The 18,583-nt window shown below is 54.5% G+C and overlaps 6 protein-coding genes and 1 non-coding gene across 7 annotated transcripts; 4 read left to right on the top strand and 3 right to left on the bottom strand.

Annotated features, from left to right (window-relative positions):
• Positions 1 to 432: 432 nt before the first annotated feature.
• Positions 433 to 4,644, top strand: GUITHDRAFT_110733 (signal peptide peptidase SppA; the record flags this gene model as incomplete). The annotated part of the gene is made up of 15 exons (XM_005830241.1): positions 433 to 532; positions 582 to 644; positions 696 to 757; positions 815 to 1,207; positions 1,258 to 1,377; positions 1,435 to 1,842; positions 1,894 to 2,915; positions 3,042 to 3,380; positions 3,434 to 3,617; positions 3,667 to 3,754; positions 3,807 to 3,979; positions 4,026 to 4,056; positions 4,105 to 4,159; positions 4,209 to 4,265; positions 4,314 to 4,644. The coding sequence occupies 15 exons, from the start codon at positions 433 to 435 to the stop codon at positions 4,642 to 4,644; spliced, it is 3,426 nt and encodes a 1,141-aa protein (XP_005830298.1).
• A 557-nt stretch (positions 4,645 to 5,201) lies between these two features.
• On the top strand, positions 5,202 to 6,460 carry GUITHDRAFT_110732 (hypothetical protein; the record flags this gene model as incomplete). Its single annotated transcript, XM_005830240.1, has 4 exons — positions 5,202 to 5,398; positions 5,650 to 5,659; positions 5,867 to 6,153; positions 6,367 to 6,460. The coding sequence occupies 4 exons, from the start codon at positions 5,202 to 5,204 to the stop codon at positions 6,458 to 6,460; spliced, it is 588 nt and encodes a 195-aa protein (XP_005830297.1).
• A 1,012-nt stretch (positions 6,461 to 7,472) lies between these two features.
• GUITHDRAFT_49465 (hypothetical protein) lies at positions 7,473 to 9,211 on the bottom strand (the record flags this gene model as incomplete). Its single annotated transcript, XM_005830239.1, has 3 exons — positions 7,473 to 7,599; positions 7,886 to 7,941; positions 8,162 to 9,211. Coding segments are annotated over 3 exons (1,233 nt in total), but the record flags the coding sequence as incomplete, so codon positions are not given.
• A 1,814-nt stretch (positions 9,212 to 11,025) lies between these two features.
• GUITHDRAFT_110730 (hypothetical protein) lies at positions 11,026 to 12,497 on the top strand (the record flags this gene model as incomplete). Its single annotated transcript, XM_005830238.1, has 14 exons — positions 11,026 to 11,061; positions 11,114 to 11,175; positions 11,234 to 11,274; positions 11,321 to 11,373; positions 11,429 to 11,485; positions 11,519 to 11,571; positions 11,636 to 11,692; positions 11,739 to 11,772; positions 11,825 to 11,884; positions 11,940 to 11,984; positions 12,053 to 12,106; positions 12,161 to 12,225; positions 12,273 to 12,428; positions 12,488 to 12,497. The coding sequence occupies 14 exons, from the start codon at positions 11,026 to 11,028 to the stop codon at positions 12,495 to 12,497; spliced, it is 783 nt and encodes a 260-aa protein (XP_005830295.1).
• Positions 12,498 to 12,919: 422 nt separating this feature from the next.
• On the bottom strand, positions 12,920 to 13,515 carry GUITHDRAFT_158055 (hypothetical protein; the record flags this gene model as incomplete). Its single annotated transcript, XM_005830237.1, has 4 exons — positions 12,920 to 12,938; positions 13,009 to 13,094; positions 13,141 to 13,176; positions 13,243 to 13,515. The coding sequence occupies 4 exons, from the start codon at positions 13,513 to 13,515 to the stop codon at positions 12,920 to 12,922; spliced, it is 414 nt and encodes a 137-aa protein (XP_005830294.1).
• A 484-nt stretch (positions 13,516 to 13,999) lies between these two features.
• On the top strand, positions 14,000 to 14,072 carry GUITHDRAFT_t63. The gene has a single exon. It is a non-coding gene; the product is annotated as a tRNA-Arg (tRNA).
• A 314-nt stretch (positions 14,073 to 14,386) lies between these two features.
• Positions 14,387 to 18,212, bottom strand: GUITHDRAFT_163901 (hypothetical protein). Its single transcript, XM_005830236.1, has 22 exons — positions 18,200 to 18,212; positions 17,806 to 17,891; positions 17,695 to 17,751; positions 17,581 to 17,647; positions 17,458 to 17,524; positions 17,370 to 17,411; positions 17,245 to 17,323; positions 17,090 to 17,191; positions 16,928 to 16,979; positions 16,757 to 16,877; positions 16,326 to 16,707; positions 16,226 to 16,281; positions 16,132 to 16,179; positions 15,868 to 16,084; positions 15,708 to 15,815; positions 15,594 to 15,662; positions 15,206 to 15,543; positions 15,108 to 15,150; positions 14,936 to 15,004; positions 14,842 to 14,887; positions 14,716 to 14,792; positions 14,387 to 14,564 (listed from the first exon to the last, which is right to left on the bottom strand). The coding sequence occupies exons 2-22, from the start codon at positions 17,812 to 17,814 to the stop codon at positions 14,502 to 14,504; spliced, it is 2,112 nt and encodes a 703-aa protein (XP_005830293.1). The 5' UTR covers positions 17,815 to 17,891; positions 18,200 to 18,212; the 3' UTR covers positions 14,387 to 14,501.
• Between the last annotated feature and the right edge of the window lie 371 nt (positions 18,213 to 18,583).

Genomic DNA, 18,583 nt, shown 5'->3' with positions numbered 1-18,583 from the left:
TCCTGATAGACTGTTAGGTAGGAACTTTCTTGTCTCCCCACCCTCCACGCACTCCGACTTTGATGTTTCTTGCATTGCCTCGCGCCATTAAATAGGCCGCGAAACATCATGCTTCGTCCATGTCGATCGCGCTTTCATTTCCAGCCCCCTTTCTTCCTGCACCTTGTTCAGCCCCAATCACCTTCAGTTCCACCTATTGTCAGAAATGTTCTACCATCAACACGATGCTTGTGTAGTATGATATGCGCTAGCTTGTCCGGCTGTCTGTGCTGTTGTTTTCTTACGACAAGTTGATCAAAACAGCGGGTGCAATTGTCGTGTTTTGAGATGCGTACCTGAAGACCGCTCGTCGTCGGCTCTGAGTGATATCAACATCTGAGAGAGGAATCGGAGACGTGGAGCTAAAGAACCCCCCGGTTACAGCAGTACCAGATGTTATCCACCCGCTGTGTTGCGAGGTCCCTTGCGCTCTTCCTCGTCCTGGCACTTTCTTTGGTGGAATGTGAGCATGGGAGAAATTGGTTGCAGAGAGGTAAGCATGGCGATATCTGGGGCGAAAAATCTGAGACATGGTTGTTTAGACATACCATCTTCCTTCTTCAACGGCCCCCGCGCAAGGAGTTTGCTTGCATACCAAAGGCCAGGTTTCTACCTATGTTCCGATTGAGACTTTCAGGATGACGACTATGTTTCAGGCCTTCGGGGAGGGCAAGACGACGGCCAGAGTCCGGTCGGTCTGCTCCAGAATGCGTTGAAGGTGACGAGGAACGTGAAACGAGTGAGACTGGGACTGAGACATCCTTGGGCATTGCAGGGCATGCGATTGGGCGCGCAGGGGATGGCGAGGGAGGGAGGAAAGACAAACACTTCAGTAGCTTCTGCTGCAAGCCATTCTGATGCGGTCCCTGAGGACACCGAGACGGGTGAAGGGAGCTCGCAAGCTGCTCCTGAAGAGCAGGATGCCAAGGAGAAGGCCAAGGAGAATGAAAAGGCAGATCAAGCTGCGAAACCTGTGAAGGATGAGCGGTTGCAAGCTATCAGGAGTCTGATCCGGCAGCAGCTTCAGAGCGAGGGGAAGGACACGACCAAGAAGCCTGAAGTTGCACCCAAGGAGAATGAAGTCCAGCACAGCAAGCAACAACCTCCGGCGAAACAAGAGGAGGATGGGGAGGACGACGAGGAGGGCGAGAACAATCTCCCGATGCAGGTGGGGAACGCGCATGCTTCTACAACATCTGTGATGATGTCCTCGCACAGATCCTCTCGTTTGCTCTGCGCCGACCGTTCCTGACGATGATGCTCATCGACACGGCCATCGAGACCCTCAAGTCCAAAAGGATCCCGAAGAGCTGCATCCTTGAGATTGACCTTGGAAAGGTGAGAGGGGGAGGGAGGGACGTCTTGTTGGAGATGAACTGATTTGCCCTCCTCAAGATTCGGGTCACCAGTGGAGAAGTCGAGATCGAGTCGTACTTCGAGGCTCTTCAGTACCTCGATGAGCCCGCCATCTCTGTGCGAGGGATCGTACAAGCGTTGGATCGTGCGGCTACAGACAGACGAGTAAAGGGGATCATCGTACATATTCCTGCTGAGTCAGCGAGAAAGACAGGGTTTGATTTTGCGACTGTCCAAGAGTTGCGAGATGCGATCATTAGGTTCCGATCCCATGGAAAGATCGCCGTTGCCTGGGCAGAAAGTTTTCCAGAGGGAGGAAGAGGAAACCTGGACTACCTCCTCGCATGCAGCTGTCAGCTTGTGTTCTTGCAGCCTTCAGGGTCTTTGTCCCTGTCGGGATTCAACATAGAAGTCTCCTTCTACCGAGAGCTGCTGGATCGGCTCAAGGTTTGTTGTGTCCCCTTTCCACCTCAAAGGTGCCTCACCAGTTGCCCGCAGATTCTTCCGCAGTTTGGAGGGAGAGAAGAATACAAGAGCGCGATGAACAGTTACACCGAAAAACGGTTCACACGAGAGCAGAGGGAGAACCTGAACTCTCTGCTGCAGTCCTGGTACGAACAACTGACGGGCGGAATCTCCGAATCTCGCAACATCTCCGTGGCCCAACTCAAGAGCATTATCGACAAGCCTCCCATGTTCGCTGCAGACGCGCTGGATGCAGGGCTGGTCGATGCTCTCCTGTACCGTGACGGAGTCTACAATGCGGTGAGGAAGCTGGCAAAGGAAGGACCTGCTTGTGTCGTTCCTCACTGGAAGTCGATGAAGTTTCACTGCAATGCGTCCATGCTGTTCAATAACAAGTTCGGGGACATCTGCCTTGCTGGGGGCGATCAGGAAGAAAGATTTTGTAGCTGGTTGAACGGCAGCTTGCAGCTCGATGACGACGCGCTGACCGTTCGCGGTAGCCGTCGGGAATGGTCGAGGCCAGTCAACCTCTTGTCAAAAGTCGAGAAGAGGTCAAGAGACGAGCTGAAGATCTTCTTCTCTAACGATACGGAAGTCTTGCAGCTGAAGTTCCCTTGCAATCACCCGGCCAACGGGTGGAAGAACTCGCACGCGTGCGACCGGGACTCTCTCTACACCCTGATCAAGAGCTACCTGAAGCACAGCCAGGCCAAGGTCAACACAGACGAAGTCATGAAGAAGCTGAAGCTCGTCCCGTGGACTCTGTCGCCCAAGTACGATAAGCAGGAGGAACAGCCGGGCATTTTCAGAGCTTTCCTCTCCTCCGCCATGAGGTTCTTGGGCCTGATGGTGCCGGACAACGACTCCTCTCTCCTGTACGTCCACAAGTACGCGGATCGGGTTGACACCAGTCTCTTCAAGCGGCTCCTGGACGGCTTGAAGCCTCGCATCGCCTTTGTGCATGCCTGCGGGGATATCATCTGTGGAGAGAGCTCCTCCTCCTCCGTCGGCGCTGACTCGCTCTGTCGCACGCTGAGAGAAGTGCGCGGCGACAGGTAGAACGATGCCCTCCCCCTCCCCCTCTCCCTCTTCCCCTCTCCACCCCCCTCCCCCTCCCCCTTCCCCTTCCCCTCCCCCTCTCCCTCTCCCTCTCTCTACGTCACCCTTGACGGGACGAGCAGGAAGGTGAAGGCTGTGATCATTCGCGTTGACTCCCCGGGAGGTTCAGCCCTGGCGAGCGACACCATGTGGAGGGAGATCATGCTGATCCGTGCCAAGGGGATCCCAGTGGTGGTGAGCATGGGCAGCATGGCAGCGTCGGGCGGCTACTTCATCAGCGCCCCTGCCAACACAATCATAGCCCAGGAAGGGACCATAACAGGGTCTATAGGAGTGCTGAGCGGGAAGATGGTCCTAGGGAGCTTCTTCGCCGACCTGATCGGAGTGACTCACGACAGCATCACGTTGGGCAAGTTTGCGGCCATGGAGAGCTCGCTTCGTCCCTTCTCGGAGGAGGAGAGGTGCGCGCCATCTCCAGCTGCCTTCCAGCTCCCTGTTAAACTTTGACCCGCAGGAAAGTGTTCGAGGAGTCTCTAGATCGGACGTACAAGGACTTCCTGTCCAAGGTCGCACTGGGACGAGGAACAGCGGTGTTGAAGGCAAGGGCGGACCTCGTGGAGAAGAACATCCAGCTGCAGCTCAGCTCTGCCAGCGTCGTGAACTTCTGTGGGCTGGAGCAGCTGGCGTCCATTGGGCTCGTACGTTTCCCAGCTCTGCCTTGTGCTTGCGTGAGTATCAAACTTGCAGAAGGAGAAGCTCGACCACGTGCGTCGGCTGAGGGAGGAAGCGTCAGCTCTCTCCGTGCTGAGAGTCTGCAGTCAAGCTGAGAAAGCAGGTGAGGCGTCACGACGAAAGTCCGTGTGATGTTGACGGATCGCGGCGAGCAGAGGCGAAGGCTGTGAACGTCGTGAGCAATGTGCTGCGATGGCTGACGATGAAGCGCTCGAGCGAAGAGGAGGAGCGGAACCTGGCTGCGAGCTTTGATCCCTCCAACGTGTCAGCTGTGGAGCTGCAGACCGTTCGGTTGATCGCAGGAGGGCGAGTGTGGACGGGGCAAGAGGTACCCGTACAACCTGTTGTAGGACGAGACTAAAGGTTCGGGACAGGCTAAAGAGCGAGGGCTGGTGGATGAACTCGGTGCAGGAGGTCTGCTCTGTTGCTGTGTGTGCTGACATGACCCTGCAGGAGGAATCCATGCGGCGATCGATGCCGCAAAGAAGTTTGCCAAGATCCCAGCTCGGTACGAGCTGAGCAGAAGCGGGGCGTGCGAGGGTGACGGTCTGCTGCAGGAGGAGTGTGGACGTGAGGTTGTATCCGCGAAGGAGAAGATCGATCTGGTTGAGCAGGTGGAGGAGGAGCGGAGGGAGGGAACCGTTCTCCTGACTCGCGTCCAGGTTCCTCGACGCTGAGAGCCCCGACAACAGCCAGGGGACAGGGTTCCTGACGATGAAGAGCGCCGGCAAGGGAGGAGGGCGGGGGCATCTGCTGAAGATGGAGGACGGGCTAGTGCAGGGCCTGTCAAGGATGTGGGATGAGCCCGAGAGGAGGGGCGGGAACAGAGTCTTCGAAGACCTGCAGGGATGTCAGTTGAAGGAGGAGGAAGTTCTGCGCAGGCTACATGAGACTCCCCTAGAGAGGCTTGCTGGCAGCCTGCTTGCTATCGCTTCTCTCCCCCTCAAGACGCTGAGGCTGGCGAGCTGGCCGCTGAGGAGCCTGTTACGTTAGAAAGAGACGAAGAACACGTCACTTGCCTTGATTCCCACATCCTTCTGCATCCTCCGTCCACGTCCCGACAGCGCACTTGACTGTTGCCATCTTTTCCTCCTCGCAGCCTCCCCTCCAAGCTTCTTCCTCCTCTGCCTGTCTTGCGTTCCTTTCCTTCACTCGCCTCCTTCCTCCTCACTCATCAAGTCCATTTTTCCTCATTTTTTTCCCATTTCCTTCCCCCCGCCTCCCCTCCCTCGACGTTCTTCCCCTGCCCCTCGCACCGGCAGCAACGCGATCCATGGGAGGGGGGAGGACGGAGAGAGGAGGGGAGGGGGTGGGGAAGGAAGCGACGAGAGCCGGAATCCGAGACATGAGCGCTGCTAGTACCTGTCACAACCAAAAGAAAGTAGTCAAGAGAGAGCAGGAGGAAGAGGAGCGTGAGAAAGATGAAGGGAGGAAGGCCGAGGGGGGGGGGGGGGCGGGGGGCGGAAGGAGAGGAGGAGGAGGTGATAGCTTCTCGGGTCAGTGAGAAACACTCACAGACCGGCTCGCATCCTCGTGACCTCTCTCTGCAGATGCACCGACCAGGCTCCTTGCTCGACCACCAGGACGGCAGTCAGTCCGAGCAGGACATGCTCGGCTCCCTCGGCTCGTCGCAGTCGGACGATGCTGAAGTTCTTGAGGAGATGATGCTCAGACTGTCCCACCAGATCTCTCAGATGGACCGACAGCTGGCAAGACTTGACATGAGCTCGTCTCGAGCTGGATTGCAGTGAGTTCGTGACGATTGCTGAGTGTGCGTGATCGGCTGTTCCCCCATGAACAGGCTCAAGGAGCAAGAAGGACAACGAGGAGGAGCGAGAGGAAGAGGAGGAGGAGGAGGAGGAGGAGGAGGAGGAGGAGCGAGAAATACGGTACAGCTGTCTTGAATGCCTTATATTCATTCGTATCCTCTTCCTCTTCCTGTCCCCCTTGATAGCAAGATTGCTTTTACACGCCCTGTTGCGTCTCGACATGATGCAGGCCTCTTGTGGTGATACATTCCAGTATTGCCTCCTCCCCCTTCGTTAGACGCAGTTTCCACCTGTTTCTCTCCCTCCCCTCCCCTCCCCTCCCCTCCCCTCCTTCCTTCCTTCGTTAGACGCAGCTTCCACCTGTTTCTCTCCTCCCCTCCCCTCCCTCCCCTCCTTCCCCTCCCTTCCCTGTTTCCCTCCGCCACTCTCCTTCTCATGCTCCCCAGGTCATGGACTGCCATGGAGTTTCGCCGATCATGACAGATACCGAGGGGGAGAAGGAAATGCTGCGGCACGAGCTGAAAAAGTCCAAGATAGAGCTGATGCTGGTGAAGAAGAATCGCGATGAATACAAGAAGCAGCTCGTGCGTGCGGCAAAGTCGATCAAACAGTATCAGTCGGACATTGCAGCGCGGGACAGGCAGATCATGTCACTGCAGCACAGGTTGACTAGTTGTGTTGCAAGACAGACAGAGTTTGAGCAGCTGGTAAGAAGCCACATACAACGAGTGAGGTAAGAGTTGGAAAAATGACGATGATGATGACGATGATGACAATGACGATGACGATGACGATGATGATGATGATGACGATGATGATGATGACAATGTGTTCAGATTCTTGATTTAGGAGGAGGTAGTGGTAGTGGTGGTGGTGGTGGTGATGATGATGATGATGATGATGATGATGATGATGATGATGATGATGATGATGATGTTCATGACAGTGACAATGACTTGGACAGGTCGGAGTATGAAAACAAATCAATGGAACAGGAACAGAAGATGCTACAAGCTCTGGAAAGATATCTTCCGGCTTGATCTGACATAATTCACATCACAGTCTATTCCATACAAGAAAAATACTGAAACTCTTATTCTCTTCTTGTTGCCATCGCGTTCTGCTGATCCTCCCCTCCTACAAACCAGTGATCGCATCGCGTCCTGCCAGTCATCAGCAAGCTGCTTCGGTCAAGAGGATCGCAGGGAGGCACCTTGGTAGAGCGGATGGTCCCAGCTCGCGTCCCAGTGTGTGTCGTACTCGCCCTGGAGGGAGAGGGACATGAGCAGGAGGAGCAGGAGGAGCAGGAGGAGCAGGAGGAGCAGGAGGAGCAGGAGGACAAGGTGACGAGAGGAGCAAGGGAGGAGCAGGACACAGAGACGTGAGGAGAAGAAGGGGAGAAGAGAAGTCAAAGTCAGTCACCTGCGCTGAGCCTTGACCTGACCGTACGGAAGAATGCTGGGCGGACTCGCTGCTCAAAATCGCTCAGAGGGATCGAGAAACATATGAAAACAGAAGGAGCAGATGGGGAAAGGGGGAGGAGGGGGGCAGAGACTGCAGGAAAGGAAAGGAGGAGAATGAGAGTAGGAGGAAGAGAAGAAAGGAACGAACCGATAGGAGGAGCCTTGATGCGAAGGCGCTGGAGTCCCAAGCCGAGAGCAGGCAGGAGACTCGAGAATCTCGGGAACTTCTGATGGTGCCTGGTGGGGGAACCATTTATGGAGGAGAACCCGGATAGGAGAGCAGAGCAGAGCAGAGCAGAGCAGAGCAGAGCAGAGCAGAGCAGAGCAGAGCAGAGCAGAGCAGAGCAGAGCAGAGCAGAGCAGAGCAGAGCAGAGCAGAGGACTATGACTGGGAGCAGGGCCTGGGACGTACTTGCTGGAAAACTGTCGGGGATTGTTGTCTGTAAATCCACAAGCCGGAAAAGAGCATAACACCAATCAGGATAAGAAAAGCGACGAGCAAAATGCCCTGGAGACACCAAGGGCAAGTGAGTTGAAAGCAGAACCTCAACAGTGACCGATGAAACTTTCAGATCCTGAGGTTCACCTGGAGGCTCGTTGTGCAGATGAGAAGAATACCGAAGGCAATGACGGGGGTGAAGAAGATGAAGAGCCAAGGCCCGCTGATGGGAATCTTGTACCCTCTTTGCAAGTCGGGGAAAGAATATCGGAGTTTGCTGAGGAAGCTGCGTGAGAAAGAACGGAAGGGAAAGAGAGAGGGGAGAGGGAGAGGGAGAGGGAGAGGGAGAGGGAGAGGGAGAGGGGAGAGGAAAGGGGGGAGAGGGGAGAGGGGAGAGGGAGAGGGAGAGGGAGAGGGAGAGGGAGAGGGAGAGGAGAGGAGAGGGGAGAGGGAGAGGAGAGGGAGGGACGTTGGGGGAGAGGTGAAGGGAAGAAAAGAAGAGAAGGGAAGAAGAGAAGGGAGGGGGAGAAGATGAGAGGGCAAGGGAGGAGAGGAGAAATTACATGAACGCTGCAATTTCTATCATCAACACCATGGAGTACAACATCATGTCGATGCTCTGACATCTTCATAGTCAGTCCAAGTTGATGCAAACGAACCACAAGTCTCGGAACTGAGGAAGGAGAAGACAGCAGCACAGTAGGGAAGAGGCTGAGAGGAGGCAGGAGGCAGGAAGGCGGGCTAATGAGCGGGCAGGGTAGCTGAGAATGATTGATAAGGAGGAGAGAGGCAGAAGAGAGGCAGGAGAGAGGCAGGAGAGAGGCAGAAAAAGTCTCTACCAGTACGACAGAAAAGCTATCCAGCATGACCATGATCACTGTGACCAGGGAGGAGGCAGCGATGGAGAAGATGGGGGCGTTGGTAACAGACCATCGATCGGAAAAGAGCTTGGGGAGGAGAGTCTGCTCTCCCATCCCACACAGCAGATAAGAATTCTTCACCACACTGTTGCTGAACAGCCCGATCGTGCTGATACACTGCCCTAGCGCCAGCGCCGAGCCGAACGCCTTGCCGCCTACCTGCGTTGCGATCTTGACGTAGTATCCGTTGACGTACTTGTCATAATTGTCGTCCACCCCTGTAAAGGCCATGATGGGCAAGGCGTAGTTGAGGACAACTAGGAAGAGAACAGCAGCCAGGGCTCGAGGAAAGGTCTTGGAAGGGTTCTGGACCTCTCCTGCGCAGGAGGCTGCAGACTCCCACATCCCCATATTCCAGAGGAGGAGCACGGTGTAGTCGACGGCAGAGGAGGGGGTGAGAGCTCCAACGAGCCAGTTCCCAGGGCTGAAAGCCCATCCAGCCACTCCCGTGAAGGCAACGAATATGAAGGCGACGAAGGGAGCGAGCAAGGCGATGATCATGACCGAGGAGCTGGCTCCCACGGACTCGACTCCAGCTACGTTGTGAGCTGTGAGCGCAGCAACGAACAGCAGCTTGCCGAAGGTGATGTGGACCGGGGTCAGGGCGATCCCCGTACCTGCCACCAAGTAGCTCATGAACATGCTCGGGTACAAGGCAGCGTCAACGGCAGTGAATAGGAACGACAGCCAGCCAGCCAGGAAGGCCACGAAGTCTCCCATCGCCGTCCCTGCTCCGAATGCTGCTCTCGACCACACCATGGGCCCGCCATTCTGCGGCACCGCCGTGACCATCTCGGCCGACAGCAGCGCGATAGGCATGCTCCAGAGGACGGAGGTCGCTGCTATCCCCAGCAGGGCGAACTTGGGCCCCCCAGCTGAGATGATCCCCTCCGTCCCTTCCGGCCCTCCAGAGACCGCAAAGTACATGATGCCGATGAGGTTGAGGAAGCTGAGCGAGCGCCGGTCACCGCAGAGGCTCCCCGTCTCGTAGTAGTCATCCAGGTCCAGGTTCCACTCCGTGGTTGGAGGGATCAGAAGGGGAGTCTGCTCGTCGACAGCTGGGAGGGGAGGCTCGTCCATGATGCCGGTGTCGAAGTAGCTGCGGTTGATGGAGGAGAGATGGTCGCCATCGAGATCGCTACGCTGCGGCTTCATGTGGGGGCTTCGCAGCGCCATAATGGGGGAGGAGAGAAATCAGGTGGAGGGGAGAGGGAGGAGAGGAGGAGATGCTGCTGCTGTTCTGAAGGAATCAAGAGAAGGAGGCAGGGACCTGTTGTGAACGTCCTGCTGCATGCTGTCAGTGGAGAGCAGAGAAGTCAACCTGATCGAAACGAAGGAGAACAAGGTTCTATGAACAAAGGATGTGGGATCTCTACGTCAGCATGTGACGGGAAAGTGGCAGAGCCGCTCGAGAAGGAGAGGAAAGAATGGCCTCAACATGCAGAAAAGGAGACACAAGCAGGTGGGTGTTGGCAAGTCAGTGGAAAGATACGAAGCAAGTGAAGGTGGATTCGACGTGAAGGCGGGGGAAGGAGGGAGAACACGGGTAGGCAGACAGCGCCGATGATGCATGGAAAGAATCAGGCAGGAGGGGAGGAGGGAGGGAGTGATGAGAGGAGGAGAGGGTCGATGCTGTGTGTACTGGTTGCCATGCTCACCTTCGCTCCGCGCATTAAGCCGCATAGCAGTCGCTTCCTCCAGGAAATGTAGGGGTCGTCACTCCCGATAGAGGTACGACCACGGGTCCAGAAGGAAATCTGGGGGTAGAGGTGACTGTGATGGGTCAATCTCCTGGATATATACCTACTTCCATCGATTGATCGAATGAGATAAAGGAAAAATGAGGTAGGGGGGGAGGAAGCCTATCAAAAGATTGTTTGGCCATAAATACAATTAGAGGAGTGGTGGCGAGGGGGTAGGGTGTGAGGGTAGGACACAGGGCAAGGGGTATATTCCCCAATTCCAATGGCGCTCAGGAAAGAGGAGGGGCGACATGGCGGGAGAGAGAGCAGGTGAGATAGGAGGAGGAGAGGAGGGGAGGGGAGGAGAGGAGAGGAGGGAAGAGGAGAAGGAGAAGGAGAGGATGAATGTCTGAAGGGTACAAGAGGGCAGAAGGAGGACAACCTAGGATGAGAACGCGGAATGGAAGGTCAATAGAATCCTAGTTGAGGATCGGAGCGATGTGAAGGAATAGAAGAAGATGGGGTGATGGGAGTCGTTTCCTCTTCTTGATCATAGAATAAACAAGAGAAGTCCACGAGTTTGGTTGTATGCCTGATGGAGAGAGGTCGGGTGCGTAGAGGAAGAACGATAACGGCTTGTTCCTGGAACCAAGCTGTACTCCCCCTTTACCTGACTTGATATCTCTGACTTATTGCGTTTTAGATTCCGGGATATGCCAGACAGGTTTCAATCTCTTTCTCTGCTGCTGTGTTTTGAATGACAATCCTCGTAGAACCAAGACAGTGAGGAAGCGGTCAACGAGTGCAAAGAAGCACAGGTTGCAACCTGATGCATCCATCTTCTCCTGTGATGCGGTTGGTTCCATCAGGACTTCGAGAGAAGATTGTAACGAGCAAGGGCCACCACTTGTCCATGAAGAAGACTCGTTGGAAGACGTCAGCTCGTTTAACTTTCTCACTCACTGAGCTCTGAACCCTTTTCTTGGCCAGAGGGTGAAAGTGGAGAACGAGGAGGTGGGGTTGCGTTGAGCTCCAGCTATTTCCTCCTTGTCTGAAGTTTCTGGATGATACAAGTTGAGAGAGCTGCGCGTCTCGTTGGAGATGGTTTCCAACTCCCTGCTGAACGAGATCATAGAGGTCACAAGCAATATGTGCCGTGCCCTTGGTTGTTGACAAGGAGTGAATGCAGATCAAGTCAGTTCTGCAAGAGAATACGCATGATATCAAGAAGTACCGGGATGAAACTCGAAAGTGATTCGAACTTGCCTTGATGGGACCTGATGAATGTCTTGCTGAATCTTTGAGCCAGTTTGCGAAGGGAGGTCGAACTATCCAGGTTAGAGAAGGAGGGTAAGTATTGGCAGGTATGAGACCCGTGGCTCTGACTGCTTCGTAGAATTAATGAAGCAGATCCACGAGCTCCGGCAGACCCTGAGGCTCAACTACAAGGTTTTGCTAACTTCTGAATGCGCAGTGTGCCGTATTGTCATGCATGTTTCTTCAGCCTGATTTCCAGCAAGAAAGTGCGCACAGCCGTCTTGAAAAGAAGGAAAGACAGATGGTGATGGTTGTTGGCAAGTGACATGGGGAACAGTGCAACGAGATCGTCATGCTTGCAGATGAGAAATTGTCCAGCAGACTTCGACAGTGAGTTTGGGATCGAATTGCGATCCGCGCATTGAAGTTTGCTGGTCTAATTGCTCTGGAAAAGTTTCGATGCGGTCCTGGAGGAGATGAGGATCAACTTTAAGGAGATTGAAGACATGCAGTGAGAAGGTAAACAGTTTCTTGATGTGCGAATGAAGTGCGAACAGATCCAATGCGAGAGAGTTTGAGCAGAAGAATGAGGTTTGTGGCTGCGACGCCTGATGTCAACGTTGATGTTTCCCACGTCCCATAGATCTCATATAACTCCCTCGTCGACTCGTTGGCGTCGAGGAAAATTTCGTTGCTGGACGAGGTAGGGCACCCGTATGACATGCCGTTGTGAAATTGAAAGATGCGTTGGTTTCCAGGAGACCAAAGCGACGGTTGCGGAGCTCAAGAACAAACAGAAAGTTGTAGAAGACGCATTCAGAGCTGTACATCTCAACAAGCAACATAAAGGAGAACTCTGATGATTCCTCAGATCTCCATGGAACTGGAAGATTTGCGATCTGAAACATGCAAGCTTGACCAGGAGGTAGAGCACAGCGCGTGCAACGAGCTTTGACTCAGATGTTGTGGCGATCACCAGGTGACGATCCGAAGGCAAGAATGCGCAGAGCTGCTCGCTTACCGCAATGAAGACATCAGCTTGTTGTAAGTGGCAATCGCCATGGCAGCGAGCAAAAGGTGACTTTTGTCAGGTATGACTCCTTGCAAACCTTCGAGAAACACATGAAACGATCTATCGAGCAAATCCGCGATCAAAATCACTTCATCTCCCAGCAAGGGAAACAAGAAGATCAGCAAGACACGTCTTCGGAGCAAACTTCTTCAGCGAATCTCTATCAAAGATTCAGGTGCAGGAGGGGAGACGGTTCGGGGGAAGGGGGATGCTGACGTCTACTGTGCTGAATAGGACGAACTGAATCAGATCAGAGTGGCGGGGGATGAAAGAATTCAGCACCTCTCTGACGATCTCAAGAGGGAGCTACAAGAGGCAATCCAGCGATCTCGTGAGAATTGATATGAAGATAACAGTCGGGTCGGGGGATGAAGAGGCGACGAGACTCTTTGTGAGAAGTTATGTTGAGGTTATGTTGAATGTTTATGTTGTATTGATATGATGTTTGTCAAGGCGATGTGATGTTGTTTCATTTCTATCAGGTTATAGTCAATGTGGGTAAAACGATGTTCTAAGTTCAGTGTGCCTTTACAACTCATCATCCTCCGCCTTCGATTCAAAGACGTCATCTGCTGCTGACTTGAACGCAAGATACTTGTCCTAAAGGCTTTCTCAAGGGAGATCGCAGCATCACAGACACAACAAACCTTGTCGAACATAACAAACTCAACCAGCGACAAGTTGCCTATGTACTCCTTGGTTGTCTTCATGGCCTTGTCAGCTGCTCAAGCGTCACCAACAGCCGCATCGAGTACAAGTGAGAGAGCGTTCCTGCTTCTTTCACAGGGTAGGCGAAGACCCCACAGCTGATAGCCGGGAAGGCGATGCTCTTGAGGTTATGCTGCAGGGGAAGGCTCAGCCGAGTAACGAGGAGGAGACGTCAAGACCTCGTTGGCGAGCTGCAAGCTTGAGCGGTAGGCGGACTCGAGGAGCGTGTCGTCCGTCGCTGCCCTGCCCACGTCCTCTCTCCCGGAAAGGTTGGGCCCTACGGTATGGATGACGTTCTTAGCGTCGAGCTTGAACCCCGGAGTTATGACGGCTTGACCGGTCGGGCATCGCACCCCCTCCTCCACCTCTTCGAGCTTCAGGCAGGCCTGGTACAGCTCCTCCCCTGCTGCTCGATGGATCGCTCCGTCTACCCCTCCTCCTCCTAGACAGCGCTCGTTGGCTGCGTTGACGATGGCGTCGCCTTTGAACTTGGTGATGTCTCCTTGGGATATGGCGACCTTTCCGCTTCCTACCTGGTAAGAAATCCTCTTCATCTGAACGGCAGAGTGAACGCGTCTGGTATAGCAGGAGAAGAGGTGGTCAATGAATAGCAGAGCAGGTACAGCAGGTTTCATAAACGACTTCGCCTGTTCCCAACAATCAGAACAAAACATATTTGTTTGAAGTCATACATCTCACTGACTCACTGACCCACTCAAGAGAGCTACAAGCTTACTCGCTATTTCATATGTCCTCATCTCTACTTTACCCGCCCCTCCCGATCTCCATACCCTCCCTCAAAATCTCTCCTGCTAAAAGTAGCCTTGCTAGCAGCAACATCCATTTCTCTTCTAACTTGCTGATATGAAAAAGCTCAAGTGTCCCTATCCTCCCTCTCCCGCTGTACTTGTCCTGCCCTTCACTTCCTACACCGTTGTCTCCTCTCGTTTCCATCCCTTGTCTCTCCCTCCACCTCTTCCCGTGCCATCCACTGCTGCATGGCGTCATTCTTATACCAGCACTCCACGAGGTAGGTAAGCCGCCATGGCCCAATGGACAAGGCGCCTGCCTACGGAGCAGGAGATTCACGGTTCGAGTCCGTGTGGTGGTAACCAACGGTTCCTTTTTAAGGTCCGCTACCTCCCGCAGTCTGCAAAAATTTTGCCGCAGTCTGCAAAAATTTTGCCAGTGCCGGGGCAATACTGAGTGGAACCCCGGTCAAAGGACCGTACCACTGCGTACGGGACGGACATAGCGTTATCGCGGCACGGCGCAGGACGGCCGAGGGCCGCTGCCAACTTTTAAAGGATCATCACTCCGACAGAGTCGAGTCAAACTTTTCAAAGTTTGCCTGAGCCGGACTCCTCTGATCGGATGATCGGACTCTGAGTCGGATGATCGGACTCTGATCGGATGATCACAGTTAGAAGTAGCAAACTTTCACTGGATGTTTCTAAAGTTAAGCTGAGACGAGCTGAAACGCTTTACAGCCTCAGCAGTGTCTCCTAGTAATGGCACGATCCTGACCCACTTCTCGTCCTTAGTGCGAGAGACTGTTATAGAAGTCATTGAGCTCTTTCCTGGACTCCTCCGCAGATTTGTGCTGCAGCATCAACAATCAACAGCTGGAAGATCTTGACCCGGCTCGGTCCCCTCACCCCCTCTCACAACCTCATCCCCTGCAACGCTCAATCTGCTCCCTTTTCTCGTCTCATCTTCTCTCCTTCCTTCCATCTTCCCGATCCTCCTCTCACCTTGAGCTCGTTCCCCACGTATGCCGCTGGCTGCCCGCTCTTGATCACGTACTGCCGCTCCTTCTCCAGCTGCGCCACTGACCCATCCTCGTCAGAGCCGAAGCAAGAATCTCCCTGCAGCCTCACCACTGATGTCCTCCTGCTCTTGCTTCGAGATGAGATCGTCCTCCTTCTGCTCTTCCTGTGAGGTGCAGACAAGCATGCGCGAGACGCTGCTCACCTTCCTCTCCAGCTCGAGCCCAGAGAGTTGATGCTTGTGAGTCTTTTCAGCCTGCGAGGACTTGTGGCCCTGCGTCGCTGTGAGCAGGGAACGGAGGGAGCGAGGGAGCGAGGGAGCGAGCAGGCTGGCTGGCAGGAGAGGCAGGAGAGGAGGAAACTGTAGGAGGCCGTACCCCTCCAACAGCGACTCTCTTAGCGATGAGGTCATCGAAGAACCTGAACCCACGAGATGAGCAGGTGGAGGGCGAGCATGGCGACATCGATGCCTCACCCGGTGAGATCTTGAGCAGCCTTCACCGCATCGTACGTGACCAGCCCTTTTTTCTTCTCCTGAGTTTCTTCAGCTTTCGAAGACTTCTTGATGCTCTCTGCGCTTTTAGCCGCATGCTCCTCCTCGGGCTTCTTCTCCTCTGTCTGGACCTTCTTGGGCTCCTGCGGCAAGGCCGACTGGACTACATGAGACTTCTTGACGGCAGCAGGAGCAGCTGCAGCCACAGGCACAGCAGCGACAGTCTCGGCCTTGTGACTCTCCTTGCTCACTTCAGTCTTGCCCACCACTGGATTTGCGGCTCCCCCCTTCGCTGCAACCTTGAAGGCGCTGTTTGCGGCCTGCCGAGGAGATGAGCCGATGCGCTTTCGCTGTTGTCATGAACAAGCACCTCGAAGGCTTTGGTCGCTTCGTCGAAGTGATTCTTGAACAGCTTCCTCTTCAGATCCTTCGCCTTGTCCTGCACATTCAAACTCATCCAGCAGCCTCAGGCTCGTCAAGGTACCTCAGGAGTCGAGGGCAGCTGGACTAGAACTGGAACTGCCTCTCCCGCCTTTGCCGCCTCCTCAATGAGCGTGTTCGGGTTGGACGTGTGAATCTGCTGCATCAGGACCTGATAGGCAGCTAGTCAGACCCTGATGGCATCCCCAGCAGCGCAAAGTCACCAGGCGGTTCTTGTTAATGGCCACCTGCTGCTTGTTCACCTCCCCTAACGCTTCCTCCAGGGACACTCCCGAGGCAGCGACGCGAATCTTGTTGGCATCCTCTGCCTTCACGTTGGACTTCTCCGAAGCGTCGACGGGAGTGAAGCTGAGCGAGGAAGGGATGGCGAGCATTCCGCGAGGAACCCACTGCATCACCATGCGATCCACCAGGATCGTGCTGAATGAAGACGTCAGCAGCTCCCGCGAGATCGATGAGTCGCTCACTGATCCTTGGCGGAACTCAGGTGGGATCGGATGAGATCTTCTCGTTGCCTGCAGCGGCTGGTCAGCTCAAGACAAGCTGCCGATCGTCTCCTACTTGTTCAGCTTCGCCTGTTCGACGTCGAGGTCGTTCATCTGCGCGAGGACCGAAAGCTGCGGAGGATTACAGGGGACCCGCCTCATCACCGACGCCTCACCTTCTTGGAGCCCTCGTACAGCTCTTGCCCTCTCATCGCCCTCATTCCCTTCGAGCTTGTATGTGCGCGAGGCGTGAGGAAACCAGTGGCGAGGGACTTGAGGAACTGATCGGAGTTGCCTTGCGAGGTCTTGGGGCTCAGAAGAGCTTCACGTTGATGCTGTCGCTCTGCTGCGCTCACGTGCTTCAACAACTTGAAGCCGCTGAAAAAGCTCTTGGGGCGACGAGAAGTCGCAGAGAGCATCGAGACTCGAGACCCATCGGCCTTCGCTTCGGAGGTTTCAGACTTCGATGCTTGAGGCTGATCCTGCTGGGTCTTGCCCTGCTTGTGGATGTAATACTCTCCTCCTTGCTTGGTGTTGCAATCATTCGCCAATGGTCCACTAGACGACGGAAATCAGATATAGGTCAGCATAGCTTGAGAATGCATACCAATCCAACACTTTGGGCACAGGTTGGCTAGAATCGGATTGATCCTCATCCAATTGAGTTGGTTTGATACCAATGAGCTTTTGATTCTTCATCAACAGCTTTATCTGAGCAGACAACTTGTCTGAAAGAAGTCGTCATGATTCTCATATCGCAGCTCTCATGCATTTGTACCCTTGGCCGGCATTTCATGATCTGAGGTTTGGAGGATGGTAGAAGGTGTGATCTGCAGGAAGATCAACAACTGCGCATTTCTCAAGGAGTTTGAGGATAACAGTCAGAGGGCAAGGCTGGCAGAGGGTTGCTGAACGAAGGAGGACAGATGAAACAACATACATGCTCCTTCAAGGCGTTAGCGCGTCTCACAGCAGCGTCTCTGATCTTTTCCGCTCTCTCCAGCATGTTGTCCATCCTTTCGATCTTCTCCGTCTCCTTCGCCTGATGCCGGGCCGTCAGACATCATCCTCTGACTGCCTGAGGCAGGCTCGTACTTTGAGCGCCTCCTGCAGCTCCTTCTGCACGGCCATCGCAGTGCGGTATCGTCGGTCGGCAAGTGCCTTATGATATGCGCTGCAACTCCAGTAACCCAGGTGCCAACAAGATATCAGAGACTGACCGGGCAGCATCCTTGCTCAACGACATGGCCAGTCGGACGTCTCTGAGTATTGAGAGTCATCGAGGCATCAAGAACAAACACCAGGTACCCTGAGTCCATCGCCTGCCCACTCCTCTTCATGTCCCGATCCCCCTGCCGAGCGAGCTCGCGCGACCCTGCTCCACATACTCATCGATCAGAACCGAGCTCATCAGTGAGCCTCCACATCAACCTGCGAAGAAAGCATCGTCGTCGGCGTCTCTGAGAACGGACGTGTGCGCTTGAGGCTGGCTGATGACCTGCATGATGCTCAGCGACTTGTGCGGCGGGGAGGAGAGGCACTCACAATGAGACCAAGGAGCGCAGCGACGGTGAAGATGATGGAGAACACCAAGATATTTCTCTGTGCGAGACCATCACGAGTTGCAAGCTCGATTCTTGTCTCTACAACACTCACCATCGCCATGGCTTGTTGGTGCTGCTGACTGCTGTCGGTGTACAGATCAGGATCCAACTGTCACGGGTGAAGGCAAGAGAAGCTGTCTGCACAGTCGTCAGCATCCTTTTCCAGCTGGTCGTGAAACCTCAAGCCACAAATACTGTCCTGCTCTCAATGCTGCTCATGATTCCCCGCCTTTCAATTCCATTTTTGTACCCCTCCCTCATCATCGTCTCTCTGTCTCTCCCATTGCCAGCCCCAAAACCTCGCTTCCTCCTCCTCCGCCACCATCAAGACCAACACATCCTCCGCCTCCTCCTCCACATATTCCTCCTGCACCACCTCCTCCACCTCCTCCACCTCCTCGACCACCACCACCTCCTCCTCCTCCTCCTCTTGACCCTCCTCTTACATTCAGTGGCTTGCCATGGGCGCTGCCCTTTGTCTCTTCGAGCTTGTTCCTTCCAAATCACCAATCAATGTTCCTTACACAGAACAAAACCGATAACGATATTTTAACCGTTTTTTAACTGGCACGGGACACGCAGGCGGGAAGAGGAGGGGAGCGAGAGGGGAGCGAGAGGGGAGCGAGAGGGGAGCGAGAGGGGAGCGAGAGGAGAGGATGGAAGTGGTAGGATTAGGATGGAAGCCGTGCAACGCTCATGTCTGGACAGCAGATAGCCCTATGGGGATGTTGTTTGGCAGGGGTCGGACAAGATAAGAAGATAAAGATTCAAATCTTGAGCCTTGTCAACCAAGATGCAGGACTGTGGAGGTGGAGAGGGGAGTGGCTGAG

This window comes from Guillardia theta (genome assembly GCF_000315625.1).
Source record: "Guillardia theta CCMP2712 unplaced genomic scaffold GUITHscaffold_47, whole genome shotgun sequence".
In the NCBI taxonomy this organism is placed as follows: domain Eukaryota; class Cryptophyceae; order Pyrenomonadales; family Geminigeraceae; genus Guillardia; species Guillardia theta.
The sequence above is the reverse complement of the archived record's forward strand: the minus strand, read 5'-3'. Positions and strand labels throughout refer to the sequence as shown.

Bases quoted from the DNA above. Each gene is read 5' to 3' on its own strand.
- GUITHDRAFT_163901 (XM_005830236.1), bottom strand. The intron at 17,192-17,244 runs GTACGAGCCTGC...GCCCGGCATCAG, and splicing joins AGCTGCAGGAGGCGCTCAAA to GCGAAGGAGACGGAGAAGAT. The intron at 15,663-15,707 runs GTACCTTGACGA...TTGAATGTGCAG, and splicing joins AGCTGCCCTCGACTCCTGAG to GACAAGGCGAAGGATCTGAA.